Source organism: Bacillus rossius, chromosome 1, assembly GCF_032445375.1.
Source record: "Bacillus rossius redtenbacheri isolate Brsri chromosome 1, Brsri_v3, whole genome shotgun sequence".
In the NCBI taxonomy this organism is placed as follows: Eukaryota; Metazoa; Arthropoda; class Insecta; order Phasmatodea; family Bacillidae; genus Bacillus; species Bacillus rossius.
This window is the reverse complement of record NC_086330.1, coordinates 111465621-111491464: the sequence shown is the minus strand read 5'-3', so window position 1 is coordinate 111491464 and position 25844 is coordinate 111465621. Positions and strand designations below refer to the sequence as shown.

Genomic DNA, 25844 nt, shown 5'->3' with positions numbered 1-25844 from the left:
CTTGGTCCAAAAATTAAAATTTTAAATTTCGTTTGATATTTGGCAACAACGCACGAAGAAACAAGGACAGTGCTAACGGCAATCGGCGTGTGTTAGAGAGAGAGAATGCGCCCATTTACTTCCACACTGCAATCTAAGAGTGGGATGCTCTATAGCTGTCGGCGTTATGGTTATTCGGCGTAGTGGTAACGACCCAGTCCAAACCACTTTGGTACTGCTGTACTGCTGGGTGCTCATAAATAGTTGAACAATCAAGTTACTATATGTAGCAGGGTGAATTAGACACTGGATAACTACCTACTAATAGTTCCATTTATATAAGTGAGGTCAACATTATTGATGCAATTACAGTCTTAAATGGAAAAAAGACGTTTACAGTGGGTAGCAAAGGTAAGACTTCATCAAAGTTGTGTCTTTTAGTTAGCAAAAAAAGACCAGGATATGTACAAAAAAATCAGGTTCCAAACGTTATTAATTGTTCTTTAGAACTAGCAGCTCTAAACCACAAATGGTATGTGAGTCAGGAGCGAAGCCAGGATTTAATTTTGTAGGTGAAATAAAACTGTTGGCATTGTTGCTGAAGATGTACAATAACAATAAGCACTTAAAACCATTGTGGTAAAATAACATTTAATTTGACAACGTAAATTTGCTTTATATATAAATAAAATAATACAATAATTAAGTATTTTAAGTGTAGCAGCAAACACGAGAGTGCCTCGTCCGTATTTTTACAGGGAGGGGTACTTCCTGATATCCCCCTCACCCCTGGCTGTGTCACAGATGCAAGTTGCTAAGTGAAGTGTCCTGAGATATTGACACGCTTGGATTGCAGTACAGTGCAAATGATGCCCTCTGTTGCCAGATTGATACTACCTGGCTTGTTAATATTAAAATTGTTATTTTGTATACCATTGATTATCATAAAAATTTTTATTTATTTTTTTAAATTTTACAATTTGTAATTACTTTTGAGACCATAAAATAGTGTATTTTTTTTTCAGAATGTATACAACTGTAATAATGCTATCAAACACCAATTATTATTTCACAGGAGAAACTATTTGTTGCAGACGGTGACTATTTGTAACAAAGCATTCCATTAATAAGGTGCTGTGGTCAAACAGTCAAAATATTTAATTATATAAAAAAAAATTGATAACAAAAATGTTTGAAACCAATATGGTGTCTTTGTTACGTTTCCTCAAAATAATTGAACATTATGAAATGATTCTCTCGATAAAATACAAGAAAATGTGTTACCGTATTTCTCATTCTATGAGATCTTTAGGCATATCTGGCAACTGGGTACACTCAAAACAAGGATACGGATAATAGCAGATATTGTGCATTATAAAAAAAACCCTATTAAAATGCACTCTGCAAATAAAGGATGAGACATGCTCTTTGGGCTCTTAACACAAATGTTTCACTGCATTATCATTGCATATTACTTAGAAAGTTTTGTCAAGAGATATATGCTGAATAAATGCTGTTATTTTTAATAAAGTAAGGCACGTGTCCATGATTTAACTTTTTGCTTAACTAATTCCTCAGTCACTCACTAGAAGTTAATTTCCTGTGTTTCCACAGCTAGAGCATGTCTAATCTTTAGTTTGCAATTTGCATTTTTATGGGCATTTACAATTATCTTTCTAATGCACAATTTCTGCTATTAGCACTGTTCTTGTTTCCAGATACATGCCAAAGAGCACAATAGTTATACACACAACTTTATAATGTAATGAAATTTTTTAAAATATATCTATATGTAAAGGAAAATTTTAAATAAGAATTTGGAAATACATTTTCTTGTAGTATTTCATCAAGAGCATTATCTGATATTAAAGTTTTACTTTTAAGGAGATGTGACTGAAAGATGTCATCTTGGTTTAAACTATTTCAATCAACAAATTTTTTAAATATTATTGAATGTTAAAAATTTGGCTCTGTAATAACAATGCATTGCATTAAATTACGTGCTCTGCTCGAACATAGTGACTGACTGCTACAAATTTTTTTCCTATGAAATAATAATTGGGTTTAGCAAAGGATATTCTTCTTTAAAATTACTGCAACTGTAATACTACTGTCAACAGACACAATTTTTAGGTCTTGGAAAAATCTACAAATAACAAAATTTAAAAGATACTAAAATATTATAAAATTTCTAGATAATGTTACAAACCAGGTAGTATCAATCCAGCAACAGTGAGCACCATTCACTCTGTACTGTAATCTAAGCATGAAATACACAATAAAAAATAGCTTCTAGGTTCACATTTAAAAATACATAATTGTATAAAACTTGGAATCAGTAAAACCCCAGTATAACATAGAGCGTAAAGCAGAGCCGTAAGGACAGCTGCTCAACGTGATATTCCCTGAACCTTATCTCAATATTTCATGTAGAAAATTATTATTTTTTCTCCTTCAGATGTAGTTAATAATTTCATCTACCTCTTGTTTCTTCAGAATTTCTCTAAAGATAACACACTGAGTGTGTCTATTATCAGTCCATGTAAATGGAAGTACGTACTTCGCTATCTACCTCTCAAGCTTCTGCAGGGTGTCTACTGACCCTGGAAAACCTGGAAAACCTGAAAAAATCAGGGAATATTGTAATCAGGGAATAATCAGGGGAAAATCAGGGAATTTTTGTTTGGTAGGTTGTAGTTGGCAATACTTTTTTGTTTATTGATCAGCTTGCATTGACGTAGCATCAAGTGTATCCCTCCCATTTTTAGTTTTGAATGGCAAATAACGAACAGTTCCCACGTCCATTTTCTTTTATTTACCATCGGATTCGGAAGTGGCGTCATATCACGTGATACAAACTGGTTCAAGCTGGTCTGTTATCGTGCTGACATGACGTTCTGCGGCATGTGCATCCCGCGCTCGGATTACACTGACAGGTGCATTTAATTTTAAGTAATTATGGATGCCCCCAATGTAAACTGGGCATTTTTGTTAGCTTTGAAAATATATATCACAGACACTTTTGGTGAAGATTCGCCATCGTTGCTAGAAATTGGTAGCTGTGGGCTTCATACGGTCCATGGTGCTTTCAAAACTGAAATTTCTGCTACACAATGGGACGTTGTTATTTTTTTGAGGCACAGTTACTTTTTGTTTAAGCATGTACCTGCAAGGAGGGCAGATTACATTAGAATAACTAGATTAGAGCTTTTTCCCAAGAAATTTTGGGCAATCAGATGGTTAGAAAATACTGCAGTTGCTGAGCGTGCCATGAAAACGTTACCCCACCTAAAGAACTTTGTTAGTGAAGTTTCTATTTCATCTGTTTTTCAATGTAGGTAGTGGAAAGTGCTCTTGAAGATAATCTTCTAGAAGTAAAATTTACATTTTTCCACTCTTTGGCATCAGAGCTGGAATTGTTTCTTACAATGTTCCAAAGAAATTTGTTAGTGAAGTTTCTATTTCATCTGTCTTTCAATGTACTGAAAAATGCTCTTGAAGATAATCTTGTAGAAGTAAAATTTACATTCTTCCACTCTTTGGCATCAGAGCTGGAATTGTTTCTTACAATGTTCCAAAGTGAAGCACCCATGGCACCTTTTCTGTATGATTCACTGGTAGACATTTTATTAGCTTTGGCAGGAAAGTTTGTGAAACCAGAAGTACTGAAGAGCTTTAGGGAAAAACACAATGTATCTCGATTGGATGTAGATAACCAGGAAAACCTATTGACTGCTAACAATATCAAGTTGGGTTATGCACTACGCCATGCCATCAAGAAAGAGAAAGTACCAGAAAAGTCTGTACTGTTACTGAAAAATGATGTTAGGACTTGTCCAAAGGTTATGGTAAAAAAACTTCAAGAAAAAAGTCCCCTAAAGTACAAACTTACCAAAGGAATTTCCTGCTTATGTCCGTCTATGGCTTTAAATTCGGGTGTGAGGAAACAGCGTGTGAAGTACAGTTTAGAATTTTGTCTTCGAAACAGGTGGCTATCAGGACAAGAAGCTGATAACATTGAGTGATCATATCAGTTGGTATGTTCCTCGCAAGATTCTGAAGCACTGTTCTCGTCTTTTTCTCGAGAAGATGGGCGCCTTGATCACTTGTGGATGCTCATTCTTAAGGCACATACAGTAGTTGCCAAAACAGGCCTTCTAAAGTTTGTGAGGATGATGATGGAAATGCATCATTGGAAAGAGGATTTTCAGTGAATTCTAATCTGCTGACTGAAAACTTGCAGGAAGAAACACTGATTGCACAAAGACAAGTGTATGACTTTGTTCAACGTTCTGGAGGTGTAGAGCATGTTGATATCATCAAGTCCATGTTACAGTATGTAAGAAATGCTAGTTGTAGGCGTAAGGAAGCCCTGCAAACAAAACAAAAAGGAAAGGAAGCTACAGACAAGAAGAAGGCAGAAAAAAGAAGAGTTGAAGAGGAGATCAAGGCATTGCAGTTTAAGAAGGCTCGAGTGTTGGATTTGGCTTGTTCTGAAGCAAGTGCTATAGATGCAAAAGTTGAGTCACTGCGAAATTGACGGGAGCTTCCTTTTACTAATGTTCTTTGCAAAAGTAAGTGTGTGAAATATTTGTAGCAGCATGTTTTATTTGCCATCAATTGAGTCACTTTGGCCACATCTAGAAGAAGGTAATATTTTTACAAATTTAAGTAAGTTGCAATACTTCGAAACCCATTAATGTATTGTTATGCAGTTTTTTCAGTTTCGTGGAATGTCGTAATTGTGTTAAAGAAAACCTGGAAAAATTCAGTTTTAGACCTGGAAAACCTGGAAAAATCAGGGAATTTCATTTACTAGATCTGGTAGACACCCTGTTCTGTTAATTTCAGTGTGACAGTCACACTATGGGATACTCTATTAAATTTTATCTGAATATAATTAAATGATGTTCAACCAAAACTGCAGACACTGAAAGTGGGGGTTGCATTATAATCGCAAACTTGTATCTTGCTGGTGAAGAATGTGAATTAACAGCAATGGGAACAGCTTAGTCACTGAAACCACTTAAAACTGCTGTTAATGACTGCCTCCTGAACCTCCGCTTATTTCAAAAACCACACAATCTGTCTGTAAATAGTGTCACTTGAGGAAGAATGGGGATCTCAGTAAGCACGACAGACGAGACAGGATAATACTTTGTAATGCCGAGAAGGGGAGGTGGAGAGATTTCAAATTAAGTTGGTCTCTAGTGTTCCTTCCACCTCTGCTTCTCTTGGCTGCTAGCTAAATCACCCCCTCCCCACCCTTTTCCACCCTTCCAGGAACCACCGCACAGCCCAGCATTCTTTGCTTTCTTGACAATGGCTTTTGAACTAAGTCATAAACCTCAATTTTGTTTCTAATTGCCAGCCTACTGTTTCATAAAAGGCAAGGTAACACACTAATGATGAAAATAGCCCCAGAAAAGCTCTAGTAAATATTATATAAATGCACTAATTTAATTTTTTTTTTTAAATTTCTATGTTGTGTTTGAATTGTAATTTCCACCCTAGTAAGTATTCATCATCAAAAAGTTTGGGTAGCATTAATTGCAGTCACATTATTTTCGGGTAAATAAGTTCGTAAGCAGGTATCACATAAATATTTATTTAGACAGGAATCGGGAATGTGATGTGTGAACTACCTGCCTGAGGTAGTTAATCCTAATGTAAGGGGGCCGACATTACGGAGGTAGCTATCTTGCATCTGTTTCAGTAAGCCCAAGGAACACTTATGGTGCAGCAGGGATGTACATTTTATGGGAACATATTAGTAATTAAAAAAATATATAATGCTGAATCCACTAGATTAAACCTGCATAGCCTTGAAAAAAAAAACTAGGAAAAAGGACTCCCTTACTCAAACTTAAATGTAATATTTTTAAACAAAACTACCCACATAACTTAAAGTTTGTGGTAAAAAATACACTAAGTACTAGTAAGGTCACATATTCTTGAAATGATAAATCTTATAAATTTTTATAAAAGCATTATTATTTACAGTAAAGTATTAAAACAATTATAGTTGCTTTGTTTCTTGAAGTAAAAGTAACAATTCTTGATTATTCATTAAACACTAAACAATTCATATGACAATAACATACAGTATATACACAATATATTGCACAATTCAACATTACAGATCTATGTTAATCACTTGAGAATTATGTACAAAGTGTTCATTTAGTAACTATAATAAATAAACAGATATATTTTTAAACATCATTGTTTCAACAGATCTTTCACAAAAAGTGAAATGTAATTGCACTGAGTCAAATTTAAGTTGTGAACCACCACTGTTGGTTCATACACAAGACTATCTTAACAGCAAACACAAATTATTATTTTTTTCTGTTCCTAGAAATAGTACAATTCTTATAACGTACGTTATACTTCTAAGCAAAACATAAAAATATTTAGCTTCATCTACAAAAGTCCTTATTGCAACCCAATTAAGTATTTGATTTAATACATCAATATTAAAACGTTTGATATCTATAAGTCTTTATTGCCGTAGGAAGATATGAGAGGAATGTTGTTGCATCAGAATTATGATCTAAAAGAAATTATTTTAATTCACAACTTTTGATTTTACTGTTAATAAGTCAGGATAGGCAACAAGATGCCTTTCTTTATGTGTAAACATCTTAGCTCTCGGAATACGGCATTTGGTAGGAGTAAATTCGTGAAAATGAAACGGACGTCAATGAACGGAAATGTGACACTAAGATGGCGGACCCATGTGTAGCAACATAAATGCGTATATAGTCACTTTCATAAATATTAGGGTTCATGCCAAATATATTGGTGTGCCAAATAAAACTTATGATAGTGGAACTACCCTGAAATATATTTAGTAAACTAAAATAGTCATAGAAATAAGTAATCCCAAGTTTTAAAAAAATGTAATAAAATTGATATTACACCGTTGATAAAACATAGTCTCCTTCCCTAACCAAAATGTCTCAATAGCTCAGTGGTATAATACACGGTTGATAAATTCAATGTGTAACTTTTGACGTGTTCAAACCTCGTCATTGGGAAAACTTTTTTTTTACTTATTTTTTAATTAGATTGGATTATACAAATTGTACTTTAAACAAATATACATTAAGAGTTGAATACATCAAATTTATTTATCTTAGTGCTATAATATTATTAAATACATAGCTCAGTCCATTAGATTGATATTTCATACCAGGCAGGCCATATCCTTACGTAAAATTAAATTAATTATGTTTATTAGAAAATAAATGTCCATGAATTCACAAAGGTATTAAAAAATAAAACTTTATAATAATACAACTATCATTTAATACTTTATTATAATTTAAAGTCATCTTACGTGTGGAGAAACTTTAGCGTATTAATTTTTTTTAGCAAATTTTAACAAGATGGGCAGTATTTTAATATAATTCCTTGTAGAAAATCAGGTTCAAAGCCAGGTTTAGTATTCAAGGTTTTTTTTTTTTCACTTTTATCAGAGCTGTTTATAATTGTTTAAAATTTCCTTCTGTTTTGTGCTGTTTGTGCTGCCATCTACAGTGATGGTGGAAATCATCGTTATGATTCAGGTGGTGGGTGGAGAAAGTACGTACTTAAAAAGCGAATATTTATCACGCTCGGATTTGAACAGCGCAATGCTTTGCCATGTGGTTTTTATAAGGCTGGGGTTATAAAATATGCCAGAAACACAATAAGGCAAGTAACACATATTGTAAGTTTAATTGCAACACATGAATTTGCTTATTACCGAATGTTAGATGTTTACACATCACTCGGGAGTACTGAAAGACTTTCTCACTTTTTTTATTCTACACGACATTGCAGCTTCTCCAAAACACTTACATTGACAATTATAAATTAATTTCTACAGACAGTGTAAAATGAAGTACTTGTGCCAGTTTCCCACTTAGCATAATTTATGGATTAAAATATTTGTTTGTATTTTTATTGGCTCATTTTCTTTAGTGATTTAATGCCAGTATTGCTTTGTTTGAACAATAATTACACGAACAATATAAAGCATCCAGCAGGATGTTTGAAAATATAAGTCAATTAACAACACACACAATAGTTAATTTAATGCAGTATTTTGGACATACACCATTGCAGTTTTGCACTGTTTGCCTTGGAAAAATTCTGGGGGGGGAAAAAAAGATAATTTTTTTTAAAGAAAATAAGATTGAATCAGTTGAATTGAGTCTTGTTTTCTGCGATTTTTTTTAATCTTCATATTTTTTCTTCAGAATTTTTCCATGACAAACAGTGCAAAACTACAATGGTGTATTTCCAAAAAACTGCATTAAATTGAAATTCCCCACTGCATGAATCATTTAAAGAATTATAGTTAATACTGTATTTTTTTACTCACACCAGATAATTAGGTTCAGAGAAAGGTAAAAATACTTTTATGGAATTTCTAGTGCAGGTTTGGGAACCCTGAATTAGACATGACATACTCATCTTGAGTTATAATTAAAATCATAAATAACTATAACTACTAGAGAAAGTGTGGATGACTTACCAAAATTCAGTCACACAGTACTTATGTACTTACAAATATTTTGCTAATGCTGGGCTGATGCCTTCTGTCATTCAAAGTTTTTGATACCTGCTCCTTGTCTTAATGTAATATTATGTGTGTGTAGATGTATATGTATGCAACACACTGCATTAGTAATAAGCATTTAAGCAAAACAAACAAGATTTTGGGTAACTTAAATACTGTATTAATTATTAGTCACTATACCATGCAAATTATTATTTGCTTTACAAAGGAAAAAAAAAAAGTCTGTCCTGTTACCTATTGACAAACAGTTTGTGTCAACATGGCACAGATTTATAAATTATATAAAACTGCTTTATGTCTTAATAGCATCACTTCCATTAATTGATACATTATAGAGATGCATTATTAAATGTGACCTGAATATGTTCAAGGATATAGTAACCACAAAGTTATACTGCCCATAATAAATAGGTACTCCTAGCACTTATAATATAATAACAATTTTTATAACCTCAATTTTATAACTTATATGCAGTCTGTACCAGTCACTACATGGTCTCATTTAAATTCTCATTTGGTACAAACTTTCCTCAATTTACAACAAAACATTTTTCCCCCTAAGGAAATAATTCCAAGCAGGATCTCTAATGTAGCTTCAGTCAAATTTTTGAAACTAATACAAGTATCAGCCCAGCCCTAGCCTGCACTCTAGTGCGAGAGATTCTCTAAATCAACATTTTAAAACTGATGAGTCAATTCTAGAAGGTTGCCTTCAATTTCATTTTATTCGCAAGGTTCCTCTCTGTTTGTTCATGTTGGTGAGCATGAGTGAGATGTACGACGTGAGTAGATCATCCATCTTGTAACCCAACGACGTTTCGCACAGGAGCTTGGACCCGCGAACCAAGTTGCCGATGGTCATGTGGAAGTAAGTGTTGCCAGATGACCAATTGGAAATGCGGGTGAAAGGGTGCGTAACGAGGATGTCCTAAAAGCAAGCATAATCAAACACTCTGGTTAGCATACATAGAATAAAAACAAGTTGTTTACTCAGGGTTGCCACTATTTCAAAATCTGAAATTCCCTGACATTTCCAGGTTTTCCCTGAATAGCTAGAGATTTTTCCCTGACACCTTTTAATGTTTATGTATAAAAAAATATATCAGGTTCATAAATCCCCCTACCCCCAAATCCTCCCCCGTCCATTTGTGTCAATTCGCCTTTGAAAATGCCATTAGACCAGCGGTTCCCAAACGGTGGGTCGCGACTCGATCCTAAAACTATCAGAAACCATTGAATAAACCATCAGAAAATATAATATGTAAAAATCGAAACAAATTGAATTGTGTGCAAACACATATCATTAAATAAATACCTAACTGTTTAGCTACAAAGTGCTTATATTTTGTCAACATTTTTAAAATCAGAACACAAATTGTTTATCAATAATCAATCGGTATCAAAAAAAAAGCATGTATGTCTGTATGTATGTATGTATGTATGTATGTATGTATGTATGTATGTATATATATAAATAAATAAATGTATGTGTGTGTATTTATATGCAATATTTGATGGTAAATTATAAATACATAAGGAAGGGATACAATACAAATAAGGTTTTTTACTCCACCATGGACTGGTAGACCGTGGAGGTATTCCTATAAGGAAAGGTGGGTCGTCAGCTGAAAAAGTTTGGGAACCACTGCATTAGACAGTTCCGTACAACACAAAGTCTCATTTTTGAGGGCCAGTAAAACAGGTACAGAACGTACGCGTGTACGTACGTGCGTGTGTGTGTGTGTTAATATGCATATCTAGCACTATAAGAAAAAAATTCCAGTTGACCACGCTTCTGTATGCAGGTTCTGCGATGATAATGTTTGACAAACGGTTGCAAAACTCATAGCCCTGATGCTCACGAAATTCCCTCAAAATTTCATGGTTTTCCCAGTTTCCCAGACAAGTTGCAACCCTGGCACTGTACTCAAAATAATGAAATCCCTGTTTCAAGTGATTATGGTGAGATGGTTCTGAAGGTTTCTATTTTCTGAAGTTAAGTTAGGGTGTACACCATCTTGGGAAAATACAAAGAACAGATCTTCATAAAATAGTTGATCTCATTGATTTACTAAACATTAACTTCACTGTGGATTCAATTCACAAGAATTTAGGTTATTACTACTAACACCTGAGGTCTTCACATGCTAAAATATGACTTTTAAACAATCATAAAAAACTTTTAAAGAATATATAAAAACAAACTTTGGTTATTTGAATGTAATGATGTGTAGTATTTGTATGTGAATTTGATTTGAAATAAAAAAAATTATGATATCTCTACAGGCCTGCCATTCAGGTGACAACTGTTTACTTAAGAACAAAAGGTCATATAAAAATGATAGTGACAATGATATGAAACCTTAAGTTTTATTTTGCATGTAAAATCATTAAATCTTCTGCTTATTAACAGTTCTGTTCCCTGAAATGTGTGTTAGTTTAGAAGGGGCGGGAAGGGGGGGGGGGGGGGGGAGTGTGGTAAAAGTTGCAAAAAAAATATTGATCACACACATTCATAAAAGTTCCTGTTCATGTTGATTGCCTTTGTAACATCTAAATGCTATTGATCACACTTGAGATAGGATGTCACTATGCATAGGATCAAGTGACAGCTTGACCATTTACAAGACTAAGAATATTTGTACCGTACCTTGGTTTGTGGGTGTATAAGGCTAACACCATGTTTGTTGATGGCTATCAGCAACATTTCTGGATAGTTTGGCTCAGTTGTCTGTTTTACTTCAAAGAATGCAGACCCAAAAGTTGGCCAGCGGTAAATTATCTTAAGGAATGTTATTTTAGCTTCCTCAGGGCTCATTCCTAAAAAATGAAAAAATCAAATGAACAACTGCTTATTTTATAATTACATACCAACACACATTTAATAGATATGCAGAGCTGAATAAATCTGTATCAAATATAATGTTTAGCATCAATATTCCTATTAAACCAAAAATAATATATGCTAAGTCCCAAGTTAAAAAAGTAAAAATTCCATCACATTAGCTCTTCAGTTTTCACGATTTATGAAACAACAGGTGTATTTCTTTCATTTGCAGATAAATCTGTTGTAAGGGTTAATCATTCTAATGATTTTGGTGTTGTTCATTCCCAATGCTATATGATGGCAAATTCTCTTTGCTGAATTAAAACAAACACTTACTATTACTATATCAAATGAATAACTGCATTTCAAATAAAAAAAATATTTTATTACAAATTTAACTGTAAATGAAAACGGTGTTCCAGAAAATAAATTTTGGTACAGATAAACTTCAGAACGGAAGTTTTTGTTATCTGGTAAGGATAATTAGTTCGTAGCTATATTGCAAGTTTCATTCCTCTGAAACACGTGGATGGTTTAAATGGCCAACTGGCGGTCTGCGGGCCGAATCCGGCCCACGACATTGTGTCTTACAGCCCGCCTGAAGAATCTTTCAACAAAGAAATATCATCAGATAAATGGCTGTGTATCAGCATTAGTGTATGGTTATGTAGAATACGTTGTCAGCAGACATTTTTATAAAGCTATAATTTTGTGACAGAAATATTGAAAAATATATTTGATATTTTTGCTAGCCATGTACTGTTGCGCAGATTTAAAGTTTTCTTTCTGAATAAAATTTTTTAAAGGATTATTTTTTGTCATTTCATTACATGCCACATACAGTAGAATCCCACTAATCCGAACTAATTGGGACCGAACCCTGTTCGGATTAGCGAAAATTCGGATTAGGCGGAATTTTGTCATATAATGCCATATATGGTTTATTTGTTTTTTTTTTGAGGCGTATTTAGTGTCTAATATGTCATATATGTATGAAAGGTCAGACGAAAAATACACCTTTATTATTTAGCGTACATATATTTTTAATTACTCACATAGCCTAAACTGCAATTTCAGATATTCCGAGTTTAACAAATCCAACAGCCTACATTACGTGACAACATTAGGTCAAAATGAAGGGCGGTTCGTGAGAGTGTATTAGCGGAAGGGCAGTGACCTTCAACCAGAGTATTAAAGCCCTCATCCTCCTTCCTGCATAGGCTTACGCATTCCTCTCCTCCTCCGTTCCCAACCATGATGAGTCAGACAGTCAGTGTGTCACATGCTGCTGCTGTGTCACCTGCTACTGCGCACTTGCCCTGTGTTTTGTGAGCCCTTGTGAGTGGTGTGCAGTGTGGTTTTTTTTTTACATTCTGTGCTTGTCCCTGCTGTTGCTCAACATGACAAGCAAGCGTAAACATAACTCGTGTACATTAAAAGAAAAACTGTAAGTGCTGAAAAGACTTGACAAAGGTAAAAGTGCCGCTCTGTTATCGAAAGAATTTGGTGTCGGCAAAGCAACCATTTCCGATTGGAAAAAGAACACAGGTAAAATTGAGCAGTTTTGTACTACCACAAGTGAAAAAATTATTGAAAAACATAGCAAAATGACAGTGTCTTCTTACAAAAAATTTGGACGAAGCACTTTTTTTATGGTTTACCCAAGAAAGACAAAAAGGAATCCCTAAGACTGGCTCTCTGATTCAAGAAAAAGCGCTTCAATTGATCGAGCTCATGGATGGTGACGCATCATTTACGGCTAGTAGCGGGTTCTTAGACAGATGGAAGAAACGACATGGAATCAGGCAGCTTACAAAAACTGGGGAGAAACTGACAGCGAACAACGAAGCAGCTATTGAATACCTTGAGGAGTTCAAAGATATCATTTCTTCCTACTCGCCATAGCATGTTTATAACACGGATGAGACGGGACTTAACTTTAAAGCATTGCCTACCAAAAGTCTTGCATCACAAGAGGAACAATCTGCACCAGGGTTTAAAATGGATAAAGAACGCCTAACTGCGTTAGCCTACTGCAGTAACCTTGGGATTACAATGTACAAACTGCGCACCAGTCTTTGTTTGGGCCTGTATGACCAGCCTTCATCCCGGAACTGTCTGTACGGATGTGCGTTGCCAACCTGGCAGCGCACAATATACCACACTCCTCTCCTACCCATAGTAGCGAACAAACAAACAACACATGGACAAACAGTACTACTAGTAATGTATGTTCACACATCACAGGTTCATCATTTTTTTGGGGATCCTGTTCCTTTTGGGGTATCGTTGTTGACTACTGGCATCACCACTCACGAATACACTGTCTTCCCCTAGCACAAACCCCTTAAACCCGCTTTCCGCATCACTACACCTACTCCTTTCTTCATTTTGGACACTGCCAGCTGCACTTTTCATCACGTTTTCCTGTGGCTCCTTTTCTGTCAGTGCTGCCCTGCCGCCTGTAGGCTCCGAAGTTGAGGACGTTTGGTGGCAGGGTGGCAGCTGTGTTTCTCTACCACTGACCCGCATGTTGTTGCTGCTGACTGTGTTTGCCTCCATCTGCGACAACGGCGGAAGGGGGCGACGCTGATCTAGGTGGCGGCGATGGGTGACTCCGCTGGCCCCTTGCACACTGTACGTGAGTGGACCCAACTTGCCAACGACCACCCCCTTCTCCCAACTCTGTTTCCCACGTGCATAAACAGTAAACCCAACACTGTCATTCACATCAAAAACTCTGTTCCTGAGGGCGGAACGTGAGACCACCGAACCCATTTGGCGAGTTGCAACAGTGGTGGCTACAGACGGGGCTAGTAACGACAAACGGTTACGAACAACCCTACTGAACATTAAACTACTAGGTGACTCCCCCGTGACTGTATGGGGGGTTATTCTGTAGCTCAACAAGAAACGGGGTAAGGCTGTGTTGAGTGGAACATTAGAATGAACCAATGACTTGAGTTTGTTTTTAAAGGTTCTGACCATGTTTTCCGCCAGACCGTTAGAGGAAGGGTGATACGGAGGTGAAAATGTGTGCCTTATGGCATTGTGTTTACAAAAACGATTGAACTCTTCTGACGAGAACTGGACACCATTATCTGAAACTAGCTGTTCTGGCAACCCGTATACAGCGAACCACCAACGCAACTGTGTTATGACTGCATCCGATGTAATACTGGGAAGAACACTGATTTCTGGCCATTTTGAATGGCTATCCACAAGGACTAGGAAATGCTTTCCCATGAATGGACCGGCGATATCCACATGAATTCTTTGCCAAGGTCGGTCGGGCCACGCCTACGGCAGCAGGATTGACTTGTCTGGCAAGGACTTGTTCTGGAAGCATGGGGTACAAGAAGAAACTACCCTCTCCAAATCCTTGTCTATCCGATGCCACCATACATACGAACGTGCCAAGGCTTTCATTTTGCATATACCAAAGTGACTGGTGTGCAACTCCTGCAACACTCGATCCTGCAAGGCTTGGGGAATGACGACCCGGTGCCCCCACAAAACGCAGCCCCCTTCTAGTGCAAGTTCGTTTCTTTTGTCATAGAACGGTTTTAGCGTGTCGGACAGTTGTGTGGCCCAACCATCTCTAAGACACCTAATGACTTTACCTAACACTTCATCCCTTTCAGATTCTCGCCTGATTTCCTGAGGCGTCACTGGCAAAAACTCTGACACTCCAACATCCAAATATGAAAATTGGGTTGAAGAAGGCTCAACATTTGGAAGTGGCAACCTAGAGAGGCCATCAGCATTCGAATTGGCGTCACCTTTGGCGTACTGAACTGTGTAGTCGAAACCCTGAAGAAGCACTCCCAACGCTGCAGCCTATTGGCAGCGAGCTGCGGAATACCACAATGGCTACCTAGAATGTGTGTTAATGGTTGATGATCGGTAATCAGGGTAAAGCTTCAGCCGTACAAGTACTGGAAGAACTTTTTAACTCCAAATATAATTGCTAAGGCTTCTCTATCTAGCTGAGAATACCCTCTCTCTGCAGACGACAAGGTGCGAGAAGCAAATGCAACTGGCTTCTCTTCCCCGCTGGGTAGGATGTGGCTTAGGACTGCTCCCACACCATATGGGGACGCATCGCATGCCAAACGAACTGGCAAATCCGGGTTGTAGTGTATGACAACTTGTGAGGAGACAATCAGCTGTTTTAACTCTTTGAAGGCAGAATCACAGCTTTGTGCCCAAACCCACTTATGACCCTTTTTCAAAAGCTCATGTAAAGGTGCCAACACCGTGGCTAGGTTAGGCAGAAAACGGGCATAGTAATTAACCAGACCTAGCCATGCCCTCAACTGGCTGACACTACGAGGTGGCGGCGCATCTACTACTGCTTTGACTTTGTCATCACTCGTATGCAACCCCTCCTTATCTACCCTATGCCCCAGAAGAGAGACTGATGAACGGAAAAATGCACATTTCGCTTTATTTACCTTGAAACCAGAGTCCTGCAGACGTTGTAACAGTCCATGAAGATTTCGCCAGTGAATTTCCTTGGTAGCGCCTGTTACCAAAATGTCATCTTGAAAACACACAACACCTTCTAACCCCTGTAGGACTTGCTCCATTGTGCGTTGAAAAATAGCGGGGCAAGACACTATTCCAAAAGGGAGTCTGCTAAACCGAAACAATCCCCTATGCGTGTTGATAGTGCACAGCTCCTGCGACTTCTCATCGACCTGTAACTGCTGGAATGCCTGGGAAAGATCAATTTGAGAAAACTCTATCCCCCCTTGCAGCTTGGAAAACAACTCATCAACTCGCGGTAAAGGATAATGTTCCACAATGAGGTTAGGGTTGACTGTGATCTTAAAATCAGCACAAATACGGACCGTACCATCACGTTTTGCAACCGGAACGATTGGGGTGGCCCACTCACTAAATGACACTGGATGAAGTACACCTAACCCCAGAAGCCTGTCTAGCTCTTTATCAACCTTACTCTTAAGCGCAAAGGCCAGGGGCCTAGCAGGTAAAAAGACTGGTGTTGTCCCATCACGTACATGCAGTGACACCTTACTTCCAATGAACGTACCCAAACCGTCATCGAACAAGGTAGGGTACTGTTTGGTAATGACACTCAGCACTGACCTGTCCTCATCTGAAGTGGCCCTGATATGGTTGAGACTCGGTTTTGGCAGCTCTAAAGCATCGTACCAATCCCTGCCAAGAAGTGGAGGGCCTCCATTTGGAACTACAAACAAATCTAGCTTCTTGGGCTTGCTCGATTTCACTTTCACCAGTACTGTAATTGTCCCGCATGGGTGTATTACACCGTTCGTGTAAGACTTGAGACTAACCCGTGTCGGAGACAAGGGGTATTTTGAAAACTGCATCCTATACAGCCTTTCTGAAATAGCGGATATGGACGCGCCACTGTCGATTTCCATATCCAGCACCACGTCCCCCACCGACACCTCCATAACGCAAGGTCGTGACCTGGCTGCCAACCCACACAACTGGAACACAGACGCAAAATCCTCGTCCGACATGTGTACACTTTGGCGATCAGGGTCTTCACGCACAACATAATTATGACGGGTCCGGTCCTTCGTATCAGTCGACATGAAGTTCGGACACATTCGTTTAAGATGTCCTATACGTTTACAATTATTACACTTGTACTTACGGAACTTGCAGTCACGCACATAATGAGTAACATTTCCACAGCACAAACACCCAGGCCCGCCCTGGTTTTTGACGCCATCTTCCCGCGAACGTGTTTTCACCACGTGTACATTTACTGGTCCCTCGGCCTGTTCCGCCGAGCCGTGTGAAATTTCAACTTTCGGCACATTTACATGAAGGGCTGCATTTCCCACGGCCGCTTCATGCTGAACTGCTATGCCTACTGCCTTTTCGAAGGTGAGGTCATCGGTTTCCAGGTAAAGCCGCTGGGTAATGTTTCTGTCCCTTAACCCTACCACAAACTGGTCACGCAAGGCAGCGTCTAAGAAGGTACCAAAATTGCAAGAGCGCGTTAATTTCCTTAAATTCACCACAAAATCTGAAACTGTGTCCTGTTCTTGTTGGACACACTTGTGGAAGTTGTGACGCTCGGCAATCACAGACGGCCGTGGAGAAAAATGGCTCGTCAACAAAGTGACTAGCTCGCTGTAGGTGCGCTCCGATGGCTTCTTGGGCTCACACAGATTGCGTAGCACTTCATACGTTTGTTTCCCTACAGACGAAATAAGGATTGCACGTCGTTTAACTTGATCCTCTGGCTTGTCTCCCAGGCCGTTTGCGATGAAAAGCTGTTCCAGCCTTTCAACATAAGAGTCCCACGTGTCCTCGCCGGGCGTAAAACTTTCAACTTTAAACCCCGACATTCTTTCTGAACATTACACGAGCCGTAATGCACGCAAAGAAACCAATCCCATCCTCGTCGCCAATGTAGTAACCTTGGGATTACAATGTACAAACTGCGCACCAGTCTTTGTTTGGGCCTGTATGACCAGCCTTCATCCCGGAACTGTCTGTACGGACGTGCGTTGCCAACCTGGCAGCGCACAATATACCACACCTACTGCAAGGCTTCTGCCACAAATAAGCTTCCACTGATGGTTATCGGCAAATCGGCAAAACCATGCTGTTTCAAAAACATGAACATGAACTCTCTCCCTGTATTTTACAGAAACCAAAATAAAGATTATATGGATCGTGCCTTGTTCCAAGACTGGTTTGAAAAACAATTTGTGCCAAAAGTAAAGGCTTTTAACAAAGAAAATGGATTTCCTCCTAGTGCTTTGTTACTCATAGACAATGCTCCGTCACATCCTGAAGAAATGCAACTTGTTTGTGGTGATATCAAAGCCATTTTTCTCCCACCAAACGTCACTTCAATTTTGCAGCCAATGGACCAAGGAGTTTTGCAGGCTTTGAAACAGAATTACAGGAAAATGCTGGTTCATAGCCTGCTTGAAGAGAATGAAGAACTGACAATCTTGCATAAACTCAAGAAAATCACCATCAAAGATGTCATTCACTGGTAGCAGAAGCTTGGGAGGAAACACAAAAGGAATCTTTACAGAAATCATGGAAAAATCTCTGGCCTGATTTAGAGTTTGTCCAAACGGTCTTCCCCCCGGCAAAAGAAATGTTTTGAACTTCTTCAACTAGTGAAAAAAATTGTACCAGGTTGCGAAAATGCAGAGGAGTGCGTTGAAAAGTGGACGGCCATTGACGACTGTGGCCACGAGGAATACACAGATGAAGATATCGTAGCAGCTGTGCAGGGAACGTCAACTGATCTCGATGCAGATGACAGTGAGGAGGAAGGGAACGCGCCGACTGATGTTGTTTCTCACATTGCAGCAGCCAGTGCCCTTGATCTGGCTATGAGCTACGTCGAGCAACATGCCGATGCAACCCCAACAGATGTTTTTTATGCGGTGTTGGCAAAAAATTGCATCTTCAAGCCGATTTAGTGCATTGTGTCGAAGGAAGATTACTGACTTTGCCTCTTAGAAAATGGTTTGCTTTTTTACGTTTTGTTTTGTGTCAATCCTGTACAGAACATGAATTCTACATATAGTATGTAAGTAAATTCAAAAATTTTCAATACGTATTTATGTATTTAAGTACTATGTACGTAATCCTATTTTTTTCTCTATTCAGTTAGACAGTGAAATAGATAAAAATATAAGTTATATTAATAAATGTACAGCATCACTTGAAAAAAACTTGTTTTTCTTTACTTTTCCTAGTTCTTAAATGTTATAAAAATTAATTTTTTTTGTCCTAGCCCTGTTCGGATTAGGCGGATTTTCGGATTAGCGGGGTTTGGATTAGCGGGACTCTACTGTATTGTATTTATTGGTTACTAGCTAATGCCTGGCATGCATTGCAATGCCTTAATCAATATATTTTTTTATGACTTGTTTGAAGTAGGTACACAAATACAAAGCATATCTCTATTTCTCTCTTTAATTCTCTAGCTCTCTATGTATACCTCTATATCTATATCTCCCTCTATATCACTCCCCTATATATACCTATATCTATATATCTCTATATGTCACTCTATAGCAATGAAATTTACCTATGTATATATTATCTATCTTTTTACCTGTCACAGGTGTGACATATGTGTATAGAAACATGCATGTATTTGAATGCAATGTTATGTCAAAAGTTCAAAGCGATCTGTGAAAAACTTTCGGAGATTAAAGATTTTGACCGACCGAACATTTACATTTTTATTTAAATAGATTCAACATAACAACACAACATTAAAAATTGTTCAAGAAATTTAATATTTAATTAATGTTGTTAGGCCCACGGATTAGTTTCAAAATGTATATCTGGCCCTCGAAAAGAGCTGATGTAAATAAAGCAGGTTGGATTACCAGTGGGGTCAGACACAGATGTTTTCGCAAGTGGGAAACGTGGCAAAAATTGCAGTGAGCCGATGTGTTTCTCAGGGTAATATTGTTTTCCCCACCCACTCACTCTGTCAATGATCCATTCTCAACTCATCACCACTCACGGTCTCTAATACCCCGATGTCGACCACTAGTTAAGTGTAATATAATATCTTCGTTTGAGGAGAGTCCAATGATATAAGGCAATGGATAAATAATCTGGTAAGATATCCAATAACTACAGACAAGATTTAATGGTTTTATTTTAAGATAAATTATGTTTTTAAAACAAGAGATTTTATTTTTTACTAACTCTGTTTATTCATAAGCATAGCGCCATTTTCTACAAATAACAAAACAGTGTTTTTTTGACCGATACTTGATGCACTTTTAAAACATAATAATTTACAAATGTCATAATATAAAATTAGTTACTAGTAACCGTTGCAATTAAAAAAGTAAAAAATTTTCAAATGTATATAGTACAAAAATTTTGTACTAACTCCATGCTAAATAATTTTCATTCATTGAATTAATATATTAAAATATTTCATTTTTGTAATCTCAGTTGTGTTTTGATTAAATATGCTGATTAATTTAATGATTATTTGTTACTTTTCAGTGCTTTATGGTGTTATATGGTGTATCAACATGCTTTTCTGTTTTCTTGTGGCTTTATCGAATTCACCACATAATCTTATTCCTACCAATAACTATTCAGCCAAAATGGCTTCATATGAAATAGAGGAGCCTACCTGCATCTTGATTGTATGATGCAACAATGGACCTCTTCCAATCATTTGCATTTTGAATTTTCATAAGATCTGAAGGTATCAATTCTCGAAGCATTTGCCTAGAAAATACAGGTGCATGGTTAATATGTACACTATGAATAAAATAAAATTAGCAATGGGCTAATAAAATTTTCAAATACAAACAAATCCTTAGTATTCAAAGAAATCAATATTTGAGGAAAAAGTTTTCAAGAAAAATATTACAGGAAATTAAGTAAATAAGTAAATTTAACACTGATAACCTCAAAAGTTTAACTCTGAAGTTTCATACCTATCCTGTTACCATTACCCGAGATACTGTACTTCAACATGGAATTATATAAATAGAATAAAAATATGTCTTGATTCAGGAAACTTAGTTTGTGAAACAAACATTTAAAAGGTTAAATATTTCAACAACACAGTTAAAATTTTTCATTTTTGTACATTCTTTTATTTTTGACCCTTGACACCTAGATTAAGATTTGAGAGGTATATTCAAGGTACTATTTGGGATTCAAATTCAAGATTAAGATTAGAGAAATTTGGGAATTGGCCCAACAATATAATAATAATTTTAATGAACATAGCAGACAATTAAAAAAAATATGCTAATACAGCAAAAGGTGTTTAATCTGGCCTTCTATGGTTTAGCCCTTAGCACATTCTGTAATCTGGCAATAATAAAGCAGTTCATTCACATTCAGATTTTATTTGGTGGGTTTCAGCTGTTGGCTGCCAGGTCACATTACTGTACTACCATGTTTCTAATCTGATTAGAGTTTATTGTTACTGTGGGCAGGGCCGGCGAACCCATTAAGGGAGTCAGTCGACCGCCTAGGATGAACATATTAGGGGTGGAAAAAATCCAAATGTTTCTCTCTTGTCATTACTAAAATGACTGATGTATATGTGGCATGGTATAAAAATCAATTCTTATTTAGTTGTCATTGATAAATTACATTCGTAGTGCAGTAGGTATAAGTAATAGGTAGATAGATGATAACACTAGTTTATGTTACTTTAGTTTTTGGTTCAATTTAATTTTATTATTAACTGATGACATTTGAATTTCATATCTTCATTGTCTTTGTATGAATTGTATGAGAAAGAGTGACTCCCCCCCCCCCCCTTCCCCTTTTATCAAGTGTTTGGTAATTTGAATTCGAAAAGGTGGTCACCTTAGTTATGGGAAGGGCAGCAAATGTGACTTTTGCCTAAGGTGGCAGACCTGGTTGCATCGTCCCTGACTGTCGGTTGCATCGTAGCTGACTTTCAGTTTTCATTTTAGTCCCATGTTTCCTATTTTCTAGCAAGTTACATTTGACTGATACATTTCCGTGATGATTTTTCAAAAAATAGATATGAATCATGGACACAATGTGATATTTGAAACTATTTTTAACAGAACCACATTACTTCCCCCCCCCCCTCGCGATATAGAAACTTATTAAAACTTGTTTTACAAGTAAATACAACTATACTGTATATTAATTTTTATTTTGTATTTTCTTTAAAACTGTTTGACACTTGATAATCTGGCATGGTCATTGTCCTGAACGTGCTGGACTATACCACCATATACTAAATTTAAACACAATAATTACTATGTAGGTCAGGCAACTGTGTGTTAAAGCTTTAGTTTTGATGTGAGATTTTATATTCATAAATCAAAATAATGAGTTCCTTTTAAACACTCTTTTAAGTAAAATTATACCTAATTTAAACACTATAAATAGGTAAATAATTTGTTGGCACAAAAAAAAAACAATGTTGAATACATATTACCAACTAGAGCTGATAATAAAATAGGTAACCAAACACACTTGTTAATCTACATTTTTAAAATTTAGTAAGAAATATTGCACAGTGTTATAGGAAGGTACTTACGGGATGGCTTGTAATTCTTGTTTGCTCTCACCGAACCTGACTCTATACACTAACGCTGCTAACCGAGATGCTTCTTCTTTGGTACATTTATGGTACCCTGGAAACATGAGGGGGGAAAAAAAGTTAGAGTAATGTATATTGTATATACCAGGAACAGTTAAAAGGATGTGCCAAACATGAAAACTTTTGTAGTCTACAGCTAATCACTTAAAATTAAAATGTATAAGGTATAAAAATGTGGTAATTTTAACACAACACCAACACCACTACATATTACCACCACCACCCCACACCATTACCACCACCTAAAATTACCACAACCACCTATTATTACCACCACCTACCATTATTTTTACAACCCCCTGCTCCCCTTTTCCACTGCCATCACCACCACCACCACCATATCCACCACAAGTTCACAAGAATAATATGCTCACATTAATTTTATTTATTTTATATATTTATGGCAACACAATTGCCTATGAAAGAGCTAATTTCTCAGGCCCATTACCCAATGTAACTCACATGTCTTTGACTGTAGAATTAAATAGTCTATCATTGAAACCATAAATTATTTAATAAATTAACATGTGCTGAATGAAATGATATCCAAATGTGCAGATATAACTACAGAGCCAGGAAAAAATTAAGGAAATAAACCAGATTGTGACTTGCTCCAAAACTAGTTACAAGAAAATAAAATGTTACCAATAACATATTCTTATTCAAACAGTTAGGCAAGATATACGCTATATTAAATATAATAATAATAATAATAATAATAATAATAATAATAATCATCTATCTACAATATCACCAAAAGAAATTAGCTAAAAAAAAAAAGAAGAAGAAGAAGAAGAAGAAGAAGAACATGTTTTCCTGATAAGAAAATAAAACTTATTATGAAAGTGTTAATACTTTAACATAGGTAGGGCATGTTATGATTAAAATGATACACATTCTTAAATTGTAGATTGGAAATAATCATAGTAAAAAATAATTTTGAGTAAATTTCAGTAGCACTTGAACGTAACACTTTTCCCATGGTAAAAAGAGTTCTTATAACAGTTTATCATAATGATATCTTCACTTCAAATTAAAGACTATCACAGCAAATACATTTATAGATAAAGAAAAAAAGTGAGTGAGTCTATCAGTACTCGCCAGTGATTTGTAAACATCTAAACTTGGTATTGAGCAAATATTGTTTTCTCATGTTGTAAATAAACTTATAATACAAAACTTTGACACAAAAGTTGTCATAGAATTTTTTTAAATAATGCAGAGCGTGATAAATATACGAAAAGTATTCATTTAAGGAAAAACTGTAAACATTTTAAAAACCTAACTATAATTCTGTTTAACAAGATTTTTATCTATATAATTTTATTTATTTATTAACATTTTTAACAAGCCCACCGACAGTTAAAGAACTTGTTTGGTAAGCACAACAAACAAACACAGAAACATCAGTTACATAAAGACAACAAATACAAAACAATGAGGAATATATAATATGCAAAATAATATAAGAACAAATAGACTGATTGTAGAAATTAAAGATTTAAAATTAATAATGAAAGGTAGTAGAATAATTAAAAAATAAATCTGTACCGGATTTATCAAAGTTAAAAAATAATCTATAAATTGAGATCACTGCTATTAAGAAGAGTACAAAACATAGATTTTAGGTGAGTATTATACTGGGGAACTCCGATACCAGTATTATCAAGTTAATATTTACAATGTAACTTTGAACTATAACAGCAAATATTGTAGTAGAACAACATAGGAAAGTCATCAAAAAAACAGGAGCCACCTTATGCAACACATTCTAGCGGTAGGGCCTGGTTCTACGCCGTTAGCGCATGTATGATAAGGGTATTTTGGCCATTTAGAATGTATGTTTTTTTCCAGGTTTTCTGCAGTAGTGGTTATTTATTATGGCTGATAAAGTTCCTGTAATGTTTGGTTGCAATAATTACAATGTTGCCAACTGCTCAAAGTCGCTTTTGAAGTTAAAATTCCTTAGGTACACTGGTGCCGAAGTCATCTGCGTGTTGCGGCATTAGCCTATATATAAACGCTTATATGAACACATATTAAGTTTATTGGTGCACAAAATAAATCTTTGGTTAGCAAAAATATTCTGGAATAAATTTTATAAATTTTAAAAGTCATACAAAGAAATAGTTGCAACTTAAAAAATATGTTATAATTTTGAGTCTATACATTGATTACACAAAATTTTTCCCATGTTCATGATATATGTATTTAGCACCATGGTATTATGCATGACTGATGTATGAAAGAACTTGGAATGTTGTCTGTTTCAACTTATGTTTTTACAATTTATTATATGACTCATTATTACATTTTAACACCATAGTTAAAGGAAATTACTTTTTATTGTTTAAGTAAGTTTTATAATAATAACTTTAAATGCACAACTCAGTCCGTTTGTTTGGTTATTTTACACTAGGTAAGCAAATAACATTTATATTTTACTTATAATGAAAATAAATCTTATAAACATAGTCAAAATGATTGTGTAGGATATGCAAATATGTGTGTATACATAAATATAAAGAATAGTTTATGTTTGTTTATTGGCATGTTTTTTATACAAATGTAAAGTTTTATTCCAAACTTGATGAAATTTTATACACTTGACCTTCAAAATAATTAAAATGTCACTGTCTACTAAAGATTACTAAAAACAACCCCATTTCCCTTTCCCACCTCTTAGAACATAATTTTGGTACTTGCTAGTGAGATTTTGCACAACTGCCATTTCAAAAAAGATTATTATTTATTACTGTCCTCATCTAATTGTGAAATTTATTGAAACAAATATCAATGGGTATGAAGTTAAGAAGTTATATATCTGCAACACTAAATACTATTTAATATTTATTATTTTTATATACATAAATATTTTTAAAAGCATTTTTGTAAATATTAAAATAACTAGATTATGTGCTTATAAAAATATGATGTAAAATTCTGAAAATTGATTTTTGAGTTCCTTTCATTCTATCTAATGACTGATAAACAGCATTGCGATATTTCCAGTAGTTTATCAATAGTACACTGTTTTAAACAGTTTTAAACAGGTATGTTAGCTACATTTCAAATGCTGTAAATTGTTGTAAATGGTTGGTTTATTTAAGTTAGCAACATTACAAACACTTAACGGTGTTTCTCGAGACAGTAGTACTCAAAAATACAATTTCTTTTAGTTTTATTTCAGATGAACACCTATTCTAGGAGATAAACTGTTTTATCAAGTTTCACGGGATTATTTAGAAAATAAATTATTTACAAAAATTCAGTCTTAAATTAAAACATGTTTCATTGTTAAAAGTTGTATGATCATTGCTCTTTTATAAACATGTTTAAAGTTAGGTCAT

The 25844-nt window shown here is 35.8% G+C and overlaps 1 protein-coding gene across 1 annotated transcript in view; it reads right to left on the bottom strand.

The window, feature by feature from the left end:
- Positions 1-5955: 5955 nt before the first annotated feature.
- The window catches only part of LOC134542154 (myosin-VIIa), a 250169-nt gene continuing 230280 nt past the window's right edge, over positions 5956-25844 (bottom strand). Inside the window, exons 36-39 of the mRNA XM_063386174.1 lie at positions 22432-22528; positions 20524-20621; positions 11202-11371; positions 5956-9479 (exon numbers count right to left, since the gene is read on the bottom strand). Coding sequence (XP_063242244.1) covers positions 9270-9479; positions 11202-11371; positions 20524-20621; positions 22432-22528 — 575 coding nt within the window. The 3' untranslated portion in view covers positions 5956-9269. The remainder of the gene's footprint in view (positions 9480-11201; positions 11372-20523; positions 20622-22431; positions 22529-25844) is intronic.